At 55.9% G+C, this 14,400-nt stretch overlaps 1 protein-coding gene across 1 annotated transcript; it reads left to right on the top strand.

Annotated features, from left to right (window-relative positions):
• Positions 1-8,691: 8,691 nt before the first annotated feature.
• LOC103773598 (patatin-like phospholipase domain-containing protein 2) lies at positions 8,692-14,387 on the top strand (the record flags this gene model as incomplete). The annotated part of the gene is made up of 4 exons (XM_008940975.1): positions 8,692-8,971; positions 9,159-9,224; positions 13,622-13,831; positions 14,284-14,387. Coding segments are annotated over 4 exons (660 nt in total), but the record flags the coding sequence as incomplete, so codon positions are not given.
• Positions 14,388-14,400: the final 13 nt, after the last annotated feature.

Here is a 14,400-nt window from a genome sequence, read left to right on the forward strand (position 1 = left end):
TCCGGACAGGAGCCGGGAGCCAGGGGGGGGTCGGGCTCTGCTCCCAAGGGACAAGGGACAGGGCAAGAGGAAACAGCCTCAGGTTGCACCATGGGAGGTTTAGGTTGGATACTAGGAACAATGTTTTCTCTGAAAAGGTTGTCCAGGGCTGTGCCAGGCTGCCCAGGGCAATCCTTGAATCACCATCCCTGGATGTGTGGGGCTGAGGTACATGGTTTAGCAGTGATTTGGCAGAGTTAGGTTAATGGTAGTGCTGGGTCGTGGTAGTCCATGTTTGATGATTTGACTTGATGATCTGAGAGGTTTCTTTCCAGCCTTAGTGATGCTATGATTTGGGTTGAGCAGAGGCTCTTCCCTTGCAGGGGTCTGTGTGACCCTCTGTAAGCAGCTCCTGGCCTCCTCCTGTGGCTGCTTTAGAACCTGGATCATCTTGGTGCCCAGGAGGTGTGGCTGGGGACTGCTGCTGACGTCCATGGAAAAGGGCAGTGTCAGTCTGCAGATATTCCTGTGTGGTGGCTCCCCAGGAATGCAGCCTGCCTTGCAGTCTGGGTGAAGATCCTTCTGAAACAAGCCTCGTCATCAGAATGGGATTCCTTCTAGAACAAAGTGTCTGTGACTCTTCTGAGAGGAGCCACCCCACTGGGGATGGGGACTCCAGCACCTCCCTGGGCAGCCTGGGCCAATCCTCACCACTCTGCCAGGAGAGAAATTCTTCCTCCTGTCCAATCCAAACCTCCCCTGGTACCACTGGAACCCGTTTCCTCTCATCCTATCACTAGTAACCTGGGAGAAGAGACCAACCCCACCTCACTCCAGCCTCCTCTCAGGGAGTTGTCCAGAGCAAGGTCTCCCCCCAGCCTGCTCTCCTCCAGGAGGAATCCCAGGTCCTCAGCTCCACATGAGCTGTGTTCCCAGAGCCCTCACTCGTGTGCTGCCAGACCATTCATTTCTCTAAAGCAATGAGCTGAGGGTGCTGTTGAGCCTTGTATTAGGGAATTACAGGCTCATTACACCCAGTGGGGCTGCTGGGGACTGGTTGCTGCTGTGGTTCAGAGCAGTCCTGGCCTCCTGCCTGAGCCCAGCTGCTCTTGGCCTCCCCGTGGGATGTTCCACAGTAGTGGCTGGGCTGTTTTCTGTCTGTTGGGAGCAGATGCTTTGGCAGGGTCCTGCCCTGTGGGTGCCAGTGGGTGGGCAGGCAGCAGTCACTGGGTGCCTGGTGAGCTGCCCTGTGCAGGGGGAAAAAGGGGAACTTCAGAACAGATTCCTCTGTTCAGTTGTGGGCACCTCAATATAAGAGACATGGAGGGGCTGGAGTGTCTAGAGAAGGGCAGCTCTCTACTGTGCTCTCTACTCTAGATGAAGCTGGGGAAGGGTCTAGAGCCCAAGTGTGGGGAGGAGCAGCTGAGGGAGCTGGGGGTGCTGAGCCTGGAGCAAAGGAGGCTCAGGGGAGACCTTCTGGCTAAAAACAGGAGCGTGGAGCCAGGTGGGGGTCGGGCTCTGCTCCCAAGGGACAAGTGGTAGGACAAGAAGAAATGGCCTCAAGCTGTGCCAGGAGAGGTTTGGGTTGGATATTAGGAAAAATGTCTTCCCAAAAGTGTTGTCCAGGGCTGTGCCAGGCTGCCCAGGGCAGTGGTGGAGTCCCCATCCCTGGAGGGATTTAAAAACTCCATAGCTGTGGTGCTGAGGGACATGGGTTAGCAGTGGACTCCATAGAATTAGGTTAATGGTTGGGCTTGATGATCTTAAAGGTCTTCTCCAACCTAAGCAGTTCTGTGATTCTCCCTCTGCTCCCCACATCCAGGTGTGAGAGCAGTTCTGGTTCATCTATTAGCTGGTACCCAGAGCACACAAAGTGATGTCCATTTTCACTCAAAGGGGAGAAACTGCTTCTGTTCTGGCTTTTTCTGAGTACATGAAGTGACCAACATGTTTGCTCTTTTTTTTTTTCCTCAAATTTTACTTGGAATAGAGAATTAGATGCCTTGGGGGCAGACATGTTAAGAGGAAGGCTGCTGGCTCTGAAGCAGTGCTGGGTGACCTGTGTGCCCCAGTGCTCCTGCCACGGGCCGTGTCTGGCTCTGTTTGTGTCTGGACTTGGCAATGCTGAGGATCTGAGCCAGGAGGTGCTGTGGGCTGAGCCCTTCCTTCAGCACCTGCCTCTGGCTGGGGACCTGGCCCTGCTGGAGCTCTGGCTGTCTCCCTGGCTCTGTGCTCCCACCTGCCCCACCTTGTCAGGTCGGGGTAGGTGTTGCTTCCCACAGCCTGCCAGGGATCCCTGGAGCTGCTCTGGTGGGGTGTGACCCTCCCTGCTGAGCTGAGGGGGAGAAGGACCATCACTGGGAGCTGGTGGCCAGGCTTTTGGAGGTCTCCTTTGCAGAACCATTTGCTCGTGGAGCTCTAGGGTTAGGTCCCTTATGGGCAGGGTGACCAGCCTGGGGAACGGCCACTGGTCAAGGGGGGGGTTTGGCTGCAGGCCGAGCATGTGCTGTGGGGAGACTTGTGTTTGCTACCTACATATTCCCTAAAAAACTCCAAAACCCACACAAGCTTTCTTCCTATAGCTCCTCTCTGGAGACAAGTCTTTATTTTTCTTTGTTTTTATCTGCTGGCAAAACAGGAGACACACTTGAGTGAAAACCTGAAAATAAATCTACCTCGGAGCAACCAAAATTAGGGAAGTCCCAGAAAAACAACTTGTTCTGGTAAACGGCATTTCTCAACATGTTTGGCTGACAGGAAGATGTGCACAGATGTGAAAGGAATTGGTGCCTTTGAAGGCTCCACTGCTGCCATCCTCAACTGTTTCAAAACAGGCGGGTTTGTGTTAAATAATGGGAGTTGCACAACGTGGGGAAGCCAGGGAGAGGTGTGCTTCCAAAACACCCGTGCCCTGGGCAGGCTCTCCAGGGCCTGACACTGAGACCAAAGAGCTGTCCCACTACCACCTGGGAAAGTCCTACAGGGCAGATCTGAGGCATTGCTCTCCCTTGTCTCCTGGGCTGCCCTTTGACACCCCGCTGGGAGCAGCAGGAGAACATCTCGGGTCAGCCCCCGCTGAGGACGAGTCGGCCGCCGCTCAGCTGAGCTCAGCTGGAGGTGTGTCTGCCTCTTGGGACAAGGAGGGAAACCAGTTTGCTCCAGGGTGAGCGTGGGCAGAGGAACAGCAGTCCAGCCAAGCAGTGGGACCTTTCCCCAAGGGTGGTCACTGCCCACAGGAGCTGGGTTTGTCCCTGGGGTCTGGGTGCTGTGCCCCCGCCTTCGGGGGGCCTGCGAGGCAACGTCCAATAAAGGTCTCTGTTAATTGTTTTCTAGATGTCAGCTTGCAAAGGTTTGTTTTGGTGCCTCTTGATTACATCTGTTTTGGGACTGGTGACAGGACTGTTACAGGTAGGACTGTCATCTCCTGGGAGGGGACAGGCAGGACAAGCAGGGGCATTGCTGGCTCTCAGGGCTTGGAAGAGGCAGGAGCAGTGTGGGGCTTTGTGCCCAGGGAGAACATAGAATGAAGACTCATTAAGGTTGGAGAAGACCTCTAAAATCATCAAGTCCAACTGTCAACCTAACACTACCATGACCACAACACATGACATCCACATGTTTTTTGAACCCCTCCATGGGGACTCCAGCACCTCCCTGGGCAGCCTGGGCCAATGTCTCACTGCTCTGCCAGGAGAGAAATTCTTCATAATATCTGATTGAAACCTCCTTGCCACCTAAGCCAATGTCCTCTTGCTGGCTCCTTAGGAGAAGAGACCAATCCCCACCTATCTCCAACCTTCCAGGGAGGTGTGGAGAGCAGTAAGGTCTCCCTTACATGGGGCAGCTCTCCTAAAACCTGTGCTCATTATCAGAGACTGCCTTTTAGCTCTTCTGTGGATGAGGTACAGGAACAGCTGAAATAGCAGGGCACAGACAACCAAACTAAGTTGACCTTGAGGGAGATCACGCGACTAAATTCCTTCTGAATCATCCTGTTCCTAAATTCAGATCTGGACAGGGATCGACCAGTGGGAAATGTGAGAGCTCCAGAGATGCTGAGCAACCATCTGAGCTGAAAGCAAAGTGTGAAGATGGTAGCTGGGGAGCCTTGCAGGGAGCATCTGTGCTGAGGATGATGCAAACACTGCGTGAGCAGGTAGCTAAGCAGAACTTGAGCAGCTCCAGTGTGAGGTCCCTGGTTACAGCACACAGCTGGCTCCTGTCCTGAAAGTCCTGCAGTCCAAACAGCTTGGTCATGCCATGCTGAAGAAACAAGGCATTGGGCTCTGAAGGTGCTGGAGGAAGCTGGCTTCCTTCTGGAGCTCTCAGGATTGATGTTTCTGGTCGGTCTGGAGCCTTAGCTGGGCAGTGGGACTGAGGATGCTGAGAGGAGTGGTGCCTCCTGTGTTGCTGGCACGCAGGGAGGAGGCCGTTGGAATTGTTGGTGGTGCTGACTGAGGAGCAGGTTCTGTGAGGATCTGCACAGGTCCCTGCCCACCTCTCACCCAGGCATCTGCGGGCTGTGGTGTGGCTGCTCTGTCCCTGCCTCCTGCCAGCAGGGACAGGGGATGCTGTCCTTACATCCACCCTGTCTGTGTCCCTTGTTCTCCATCCCTGCTGGAGCCCTTCCCTTCAGGCTTGGCCCCTGCTTCCTGCTGCACTACCAGGGACGTCCTGGTGTCTTTGTGCTTCTGGGGAGCATTTCCAGAGAGATCTGTGGCATTGTGGGCGAGCTGCAGTCACAGGAGCTGCTGGGTGGAACGTCCAGAGTGCCCCCTCCCTCTTCAGCCCTTTCTGCTCCTGTTTGTTTGTCTCCTAGGCTCCCCACCCACTTGAAATACTTCATGGGTCAGCTGCCCTTTTGCTGGCTGGCAAATGGATGTCAGTGTGGTCTGATGCCAACAGGAGAGCACCACGGTGCCCTTGGAGCAAGAGCCCTGCTGCCGAGGGGTGGGGCTGGAGCAGCCCCTCCTCCCCACTCATCCCCCTCCTGCAGGGGTGGGTTTTGCCCTTAGTCTTCATCTCTGAGCTCTTTGCTGTGGCTAAGGGACACAGAGCAGTGGGGACTGGGTCATTCTGGAGATGAGCATGGGGGGCACAATCCTTATTGCCATGTCAATAAGCTCATGTGAAGCTGGTGCCTTCAGACCTTCTCCCATGGGCAGGAGTAACTTGCCCCCTGTAGCTGCTGGGGGAGGCTGGGGCAGCAGGTGGAGCAGCTGGGCTCCATCCTGCCCAGGGACACCTGGGCTGGCTCAGGACACAGCCTCTGGGGCTGCTTTTGTCACCACAACTGGAACTCAGATAAGGATGAGATCCCTGGGGATGTGGGCTCCTGGTGACAGCACCCCCCGGGCCACTGCAGGGCCCAGGGCAGGAGCAGGACCTGGCTTTTGTAAGGGAAGTGGAATATTCCACAGGTTAATGTAAGTTTTAGAGAAATGTGGGCTTGGTGAATCTGCCCTGGGAGAAGTGTTGAATTGCTTGGTTGGTGGGAGAAGAGCTGAATGTTTCCCCAGCAAGCAGTACCAACTGTTAGGGGTTGCCCCTGCCCCTCAGTGCATGCTTAAGCAGGAGAAGAGGAACTTAATGTAGTTTTTTTCACACCAACCCTGTGTCCTGAATCACCAGATCCATCAAAACCCATGAGAACCTTTGCTGTGGACTGGAATTGGCACTGGACTTGTCCTAGCCATAACTGACAGCCTCTGGCTGACCCCTGTGGGACTCGTCCCCTTGCCCACCTCCCGTCCAGCTGCTCCCTCTGGCAGGCTCCAAGCACAGTTTGAACTGTTTTTTCCTGGAAGATCACTTCTGTTAAGTAGGAGGGTTAAAACCCTCTCACCTCTCTCTCCTCCTAAATGCATTTCCAGGAGGGCTTGTCATCTGACACGGGCCTGGCTAGGTTAACCTGGCTGGCTGAGCCCCAGGCAGCTGTGTTTCCAGGAAAGCTGGCAGTGCTGCAGAGCTCTCTGCCCATGCTGTGCCCAGCTCTGGTGCCAGTCCAGCAGAACCACAGGTGTCCTTAAACTGCAGCCCCCCAGCAGCTCCTGCCTGCACACACACGTGTCTAAACCCCCACGAGCAAACACCCAGGAGGTATTCAAGGAATGCAGTTGCTCCCTAGCAGTAACTCCTGCTGGGCACTCTTGCCTGGGAAGTGGTGGTGGAGCAGGCAGCTGCAGCTGAAGCCTCCCCTCAAATGCCAAGACATAAACTCACAGAATGGAGGCCCCTCCCAACCCCAAGCAAAGGTCATTTGGTCCAACCCCCTGCAGGGACATCCCCAACTAGGTCAGGCTGCTCAGAGCCCCATCCAGCCTGACCTTGAATGTCTCCCCTCAAATGCCAAGACATAAACTCACAGAATGGAGGCCCCTCCCAACCCCAAGCAAAGGTCATCTGGTCCAACCCCCTGCAGTGAGCAGGGACATCCCCAACTAGGTCAGGCTGCTCAGAGCACCATCCAGCCTGACCTTGAATGTCTCCAGGGATGGAGCCTCCACCAGCTCTCTGGGCAGCCTGGGCCAGTGTTCCACCACCCTCACACTAAAGGACTTCATCCTAATGTCTGGTCTAAATCCCCCCTGCTTGAGTTTAAAACCATTGTCCCTCGTCCTGTCACTGCACACCCTTGTGACCAGCCCTGCCCCAGCTCTCCTGTAGGGCCCTGCAGGTGCTGGAAGGCTGTCAGAAGATCTCCCTGGTCTTCTCCAGGCTGCATGACCTCTCAGCCTGGCCCTGTGGGAGAGGTGCATGTCCCTGCTGTGCTGAGCTGAGAGTGCTGTGACAGTCTGTTCCTGGCATAGCTGGCACGTGGGGTTTTGGTTTTCTTAAAACACTTGCAGCTCCCATTTTAGCCCCAACAGTCAGAAGCTCAGTTTGGTGGCAGCTGTTTTCAGCACTGCTGTCAAGTCCTCCTGCCCACTGAGATGCCACCTCTGAAAGCTTCATTCTCCAAGCACTGTCTCCTGGGTGCCAGCTCCCCACCCAGCACCACCTTTGCACTCACAGCTCAACACCCACCCTCCACCTGGCTGGTTGGGATCTCCACCACCTCCACCTGGAGCACGTGGGATCTCCTGGGGTCGTGTGCCCAAGGGGCTGGGCTGGGATTCCTTCACTTCTTGGCTCTGTTGCCATCTCTGTCTCCTCCCCTTGCCACGTGTGGAGGTGTCTCTGGGAATGCTGAGTGCTGGTAGTGTGTCATTTCTGTGAGGCTGGCTTCTGCCATGCTGGGGAGGGTTGGGCCATGTGGCTGTGATCTGGAGCAGGTTGGGCTCAGTGGCTTACAGCTAACTGAGTAAGAGAGATCAGAATTAGACTGCTAAACGTTGCTCTAGGACAGCACAAAAGGCTGGGATTATAGGGCTAAAAATTGCTTTGGAGCAAGGAACTTGGATTTTGTGCTAAGTTCACTTCATGGTGCCTAAAATCCTGACCCCAGAGTCCTTGGTGGTGTCCAGGGATCTGTGTGTGCCTGAGCTGCTGGTGTTGATGGGTTTCCTACGCACGGGGTCACGTTCCCAGGCTGTGCCAGTGGAAAACATGTTGCTGGCACACGTGTATTGCAAAAGAGAGGGATGTGTCAACACAGCATGGAGGCTGTTGTTGCTCTTATCTCCGTTTTATTTATTAACCCAGGTCTAACTTGGCTTCTTTTGTCCTGCTGCCTCCTTTCTGGACCTGCAGACCGGGTGGGAAGCCAACGGGAGGGATTTCCAGGCAGTTTGGAGCTGTAGCCTTTCATCTTTCTCCAGGAACAGGCCTTCAGTTTGACAGAAGTCTTTCATTTGTGACAGCATCTCTCTTTTCTTCTGGTCTCTTTAGTTCTTGCTCTCACAGATATCCCTGGTGCCCCTGGGAGTGCAGTAGTTGGCTGGTGCTCAGAGGACCCGTGGCTGGGAGATGTGAGGAAGGAGCAGTCAGTGTGTGCAAAGGGCAGTGCTGGGGGTTTGGCTTGGGCTGCAGGGTTTGTTTTGTCTGCTCCCATCCCTCCTTTCCCCGTGGAGAGCTCTGATGCTCCTGCCAGCCGTGGCTCCCAGTGACTGTGGGATAAGGGGCTCAGCAGATGCCTTCCCTTGTGTGCAGCCAGGATGTCTCCTCTCCTGCAGACCCGGCCACTGTGTGAGGGGTAAAGCACAGACAGTTTGCCATCAGCCTGCCCTCAGGGCTCTTGGTGCTGTGGGATGGGCCACCAGAAGCTCTGCAGGAGGCACTGAGTCCCTGAGGAGCTCAGTGTCCTTCTGGCTTGCTCAGGATGGTGCTGACACTCCCAGCAGAGCTGGGGGCACTCTGCTGGGAAGCACCCACAGTCTGTTCAGTGGCACCTCTGCTTGGAGCCAGGTGACCTGTTTTTTTCGTGTCAGAAAAACAGGAGTCACTTCCTACAAAAGCTGCTGTTGTTTTGCACTGGATTTACTGTAAGCCCAAAGCTGTTGAAGCTTCTCTTTGTTAGCCTGGTTCTACCAGCCCTCAGTGGCCAGTGAGACAGGATCTCAGGAAAAGTCTAAGGCCTTCCCCAGGTGCACAGATCTTCCTTGACATTCTAAAACCCACGTGAGATGAGGGTGGCTCTTTGCACTGGGGCAGTCAGGGCCCAGGCAGCAAACTTCTGTAACACTGCCCTTAGCAGCCTCTCTGGAGTTGTGTGTCAGCCTCTGAGGAGAAGCCTCTGGGTAGAGAACCTCTTCTGTGCCTTGCTTTGTGAAGGAGAAGGTTTTGCCAGGATCTCAGGGTGGGTTTCTCTCTCCCTGCAGGTGAGGCTGGTGCCAGCATCATCCGAGTGTCAAAGGAGGCCCGGAAGAGGTTCTTGGGCCCCCTCCACCCATCTTTCAACTTGGTGAAGATCATTCGGATCTGCCTGTCCAAGACGGTGCCCGAGAACGGGCACGAGGTGGCAGCAGGACGTCTGGGCATCTCCCTGACACGGGTCTCAGATGGGGAGAACGTCATCCTGTCAGACTTCAACTCCAAGGAGGAGCTGATCCAGGTGAGTGGGGACCTGCTGCAGAGGGCAGGGCAGGAGCTGGGGGGGGTCTGTCCTGCCTGGCTCTCCAGCTGTCTGTAGGACTGGAGTGTGGCTGTCAGCACGGGGCAGTGTGGTGCTCTCAGGGGAGTGGTAGGATCAGGCGGCTCTGATCTGCTGCTTACACTCTGGATCTCTCTCTCTCCCTCAGGCTTGTGTCTGCAGCACCTTCATCCCTGTCTACTGTGGGCTGATACCTCCAACCTTGCGTGGAGTGGTGAGTAGGGCTCTGGGATGCTCCTTCACTACATCATGTACTAAAGAATGAGAAGGCAGCAATGCTGGTGCTCAGTGCTGCAGCCCTACTGCTCATCTGCTGGCAGCAATTAGCCTGAAGAGGCAGAAGAAGTTCCCAAATGGCTTCCAGCAGTGCGTGTGTCTTCCCTCTGCTGCCTGGGGTTGGCTGTAAATGTCCTGCAGATCACAAAATTTAACATCATAGTAACACAGCAATCTGGGCAAGGGCTGGCTGACTGGTGCCATTGGCCATCACTGAGGCTCTGGCCCTCTGCATGGGGAAGGAACTTGGGTCCAGGGCAGAAATGATGAGAGTGGACCCTCTCCCACGTGCCTGAGGCTTTCTGTGGGGTCTTAACCAGTGGTGCTGACACCAGACCTCTTTCCCATGGAGTTCTTCCTGTCCTTCCTCTGGGAATAATGTCCTCCTGCCTTCCAGGGCTTTCTGTAACAGCCTGCCCAAGGCTGTCCAGAGCAGTTTCTCCCTTCTGTGTTTGCATGTTAGAAGTGAACATATGTGAAAGCTGTGCAGAGCTGGAGTGTCTCTGAATGCTGCAGCCATGCCTAAGGGCCTCAGCTGAGCTCAGACTCCCCTTGTGCTGCAGAGGTCAGTGCAGACATTAAGAGGCAGTTTCCTTGCAAGCTAGAGAGTCAAAAAAGGAGAGGGGGAACTGCTGGTGGTGTCTGCATGCTCTGCTTTCCCAGGAGTGACTGACCAGGGTCACAGAATCAGAGTCATTAAGCTTAGAAGAGAGCTTTAGAGCTCTAGATCATCAGGTCCAACCATCAAACCAACACTACCAGGACCACTAAACCCTGTCCCCAAGTGCCACATCTACATGTTTTTTTGAACCCTTCCAGGGATGGGGACTCCAGCACCTGCCTGGGCCCAGACATGCCTCACTGCTCTGTCAGGAGAGAAATTCTTCCTCAGATCCAACCAAACCCCCCTGACACAACTTCAGCCCATTTTTTCTTGTCCTATTGCTGGTTACTTGGGAGAAGAGACCAACCCCCACCTCACTCCAGCCTCCTTTCCAGGAGTTGTCAAGATCCAGGAGGTCTCCCCTCAGCCTCCTCTTCTCCAGACTGAACCTCCCCAGGTCCCTCAGCTGCTCCTCACCAGCCATGTTCCCCAGAGCCCTCCCCAGCTCTGTTGCCCTTCTCTGGACTTGCTCCAGCCCCTCAAGGTCTTTCTGATCCTGTGGCACCCAAACCTGACCCCAGTGCTCAGCTGTGGCCTCCCCAGTGCCCCATTCAGGGGACAATCCCTTCCCTACTGCTGGACACACTATTTCTGAGACGCCTCAGTCTGTCAGAGCACAGCATCAGATCTGCTCCCACCACTACTGGTGCTCTCAAAACAAGGTCTGTGTTGCTCCTGCACAATACATGGCTTGGCTGGTTTTGCCCTGTGCAAGCACGTTGGGCAGGGAGGTGACCTGGAACAAATGTCCAATGTCCAGCCCTGCAGAGAAGGGGCAGGGTCAGTAACAGTGTGGCGTTGGCTCAGCAGCTGCAGGCAGGGCTTTTGTCCCACAGCAGAGGCTCTTGCCACCTCTTTGGGGCTATTTTGGGTCAGTGTGGATCAGATCAAACCTCAGAATTCCCAGGCTGTGCACAGCATGAGGGTTTCTGGAATGTGCAGCTGCCCTGGCAGACTGAGGGAGACTTCTCATGCCAAGCCTCCCCATGGGGAAAGGTAGGAGATGAGGAAATGGATTCCTGCCTCTTCCCCAGAAAGTCACAGCTCTTCGTGCCTCTGAAGTGGGGGCTGTCTGGGGGAGAGGTTAAATTAATTTGGGCATGAGCCTGGGAGAGTTTTTCCAGGGGGATGGCATAGTTCCTGGCGTGCCCGTGGTGACCTTGCCACGGGACAGACTGTCAGCTCTCAAAGCCATCTGATTGTGTGCAAGGTGTAAACCCCTGTCCTGCCTTCCTCCTCCTCCTCTTCTTCCAGTGTTCACTTCTCTGAGCTCTGGTAGCCTTGTGGAGTGGATGGTGAAGGGGGGTGCTGGGAGGAGGAAGAAAACCCTCAGGAATTCTCAAATAGTGAGAAATGGACGGGTGGGTAACTGACCTGTCACCATGCCCTAGCTGTGAACTGTCTGTGGTGAGGTGAACCCCTAACGAGGGCCAAAAAGCTAATTGTTGATTGCTGTGAGCAAGGGGCCCTGTGCCTGGGAGGGGAATGGGACTGGGCACCTCAGAAATGAGCCCAGTCCACGAGCCATCCCCAAAAGCTGCTGCTGGTGGTGGTGATGCTGGCAGGCAGGTGGGTGCTGCAGCTCTGTGCTGTGAGGGGCTTTGCAGGAGGATGGAGGGTGGTGAGGCTTGGGCTGCTGGAGCTTCAGGCACACCCAGGGGAGTGGCAGCTGCTCTAGAGTGAGGAGTGGCAGTCGGTGTCCCCTGGGGGGTGGTGGGCCAGGGAGCAGGGGCTGCCTGGGTTCCAGAGTGAGCAAGCTCTCCCTGTCAGCCTTCCTGGAGCCCCTGTCCAGGGGCATCCCTGTGCTCCTGCTGCCCCCCAGGGAGAGGGGTGTTCCTGCAGCCGTGCCACGGGGTGGGGGGTGTCCTGATTCAGCAGCCAAGCTCTTTGCTCCTCCTCAAACGAGGTGGGTGCTGCCTGCCTTGCTTCATCCTCCTCCCTCCTGGCCCCATCTCCTCCTGGCAGAGGGGGTCACCCAGACAGCTCCAGCTCTGGCTGTGCCTCGTGGCTGCCGTGGAGCAGCTCTGGGGAGGGGATGACAAGGGCAGTCTGCTGTGGTTGCTTTTGGCTTAGAGAAAACTGATGCCCACTTTGAAGGAGGGCAAGGGGTTCAAAAGATTTTTGGCCTCTCTGTTGGCTCATCCTGTAAGGCAGCTGAGTGCTCCTGTTCCTGAGAGCTTGGGCTTCTGGAGTTTGATCATTGCCACACATCCCATCCTGCCACTGTCCTCACTGCCCAAATCCAGGTGGGGCAATCTCTAACTACATCAGTGCTGACACTGTTTGGTGAACAAGGCCTGACATGAGGATAAAATGCCCTGTGCAGTGAGTTGGTGCTGCTGTAGCCTACAACTATCATCATGAGCCATCTGTATGCAGAGGTAGCCTTGAGGTTCAACTTGCCCTCCAGAAACCTGCTGTGCAGTCCACCCTGACCCCGTTCCCTTGATGGGAGCTGGATTCCTGTAGCTGAATTTGGTTGCTTTCAGCCCAGGAGCCTATGAGCTGGTCCCCAGGGTCAGGGGGGCTGCTTGAAGAGGGCTCTGCCACCCAGAGCAAGAGAGAGCAAAGCACACATCACCCTCCAGGCAAAGCAGCTGGCATGTTCCTGCAGCAAAAGACCAGAGCTGGTGGTCAGTCTGCCTGTGAGATGAGGCAGAGCATGATGCAGCATGGAGAACCAGCTCTTCCCATCAGCATTTCCATGCCCTGCCTGGCTTCAGCCTCTGCCCCCTCAGCTCCTCAGGCAGCAGAGAGCTGAGGGAGTCAGAGCTGCTGCCTGGGGGGCTGTGTAGCTCCTGTACGATGATTTCCACTTGAACACCTCCAGAGGGAAGGGCTGCAGGCAGCAAATGGCAGGATACAAAACCAGCAGGGCTCTTTTGTCACTGAGGCTCTCAAGAGCTTGAGTTGTTGCTCTGCAAAGGTCTCAAACTTCTGCTCTTTTGGCTTGACCAGGGTCCCCTTCCCTTTATCTTCCACACGCTGCTTACTCTGCCAAAGGCCTGTGATAGGGATTGTCTTGCTCAGCTCCTTGGGCAATTGTGGTGCTCCAGGGAACCCTCTGGGGTTGCCCTTCCTGCAAGGGTAGCACAAAGTGTTTGTGGTACGTGGTACAGAACATTCTCTGATAAGAGGGTGCGTGTTAAGAGCGAGCCCCAGTCCCCTGTGCCTGTTATCAGGCCACAGCGAGTTCCCCGTGTGGCTGCACGTGGGGGGAGTGCTGCTGGGGACAAATCAGCTGCTTCTGCCCTGGGGGGACCGTGTGTGAGCTTACAGCCTCTGCACACACGTGAGGAGGGGCACAGTGCCCCCTCTGTCGGCTTGGATCGGGGCTGGTCGGTGCTGCTGGTGGCTACTGGTGGCTGCTGGTGTGCTGTGGTGGTGAACTGGGCCCCACAGGAGATGCAGGGGAGCAGCCACCACGCAGCTGGAGGTGCCTCTCCTGGGGAACACTTGTGACCACACGCTTGGCCGTGGGAGGAAAGGCACACAGCAAAGGGAGGTGGTGACAATGCAGCTGTGCTGTCACTGCTTTGGACTCCTCCGGTGCTGGGGACATCCTCTGTCCTCTCCCCAAGGTGTTGGCACAGATGGGAACAGGGGCACGGGGTGGAAGAGCCCCTTGGTCAGTTATGGAATGAAGAGTTCTTCCCTTGTGTTGGTTTCAGAGGTATGTTGATGGAGGGATTTCTGACAACCTGCCCCGCTATGAGCTGAAGAACACAATCACAGTGTCCCCCTTCTCAGGGGAGAGTGACATCTGTCCCCGGGACAGTTCCACCAACATGCACGAGCTGAGAGTCACCAACACCAGCATCCAGTTCAACCTCCGGAACCTGTACCGGCTCTCCAAGGCCCTGTTCCCCCCAGAGCCACAGGTGGGTGTCCTGGCAGCACAGGGGTGGGCTCTGGCCAGCCTGGGCACTAAAGCAGCAGATCCCAGGCTCCTAGTTCTGGGTCTGGTTTGGTTTTGAACCTTGACGTTGTCAGCCTGGTGACTGGCCAGCCTTGCCCATCTGCACGAGGTTGTGTGGGTGCCTTGGGTTCCTTTTGCCACTGGGAGCTCTAGACTGGGAAGGGAGGTGGCTGCAACTCTAAACCCATGCCTAGGTAGGGTTCCAGGTGTTCCTTCCACTCTGAATTATCCTTTGATTCCCATACCTGATGTATTCACATTATACCTCCTGCTCAAAGCCTGGGGAGAGCTGGCAAGGGTGGGATTTGTCCCTGGGCTAGCTCAGGAGTCAGGAGAACTCCTCAGAAGCACGGGGCTGGCTGTTGGCTCTGCCCAGGCAGCCCCCACATGAGCTGCTCTCACCCTCTGCCCCAGGTGCTGCGGGACATGTGCAAGCAGGGATACCGGGATGCTCTGCACTTCCTGAAGAGGAACGGTGAGGCTCCGGGTGTCCGGGGGGGCCCTGACCCGACTCCTCTGTGCCAGCCTTGG

Source organism: Merops nubicus, unplaced genomic scaffold (assembly GCF_000691845.1).
Source record: "Merops nubicus isolate BGI_N331 unplaced genomic scaffold, ASM69184v1 scaffold22455, whole genome shotgun sequence".
NCBI lineage: Eukaryota > Metazoa > Chordata > Aves > Coraciiformes > Meropidae > Merops > Merops nubicus.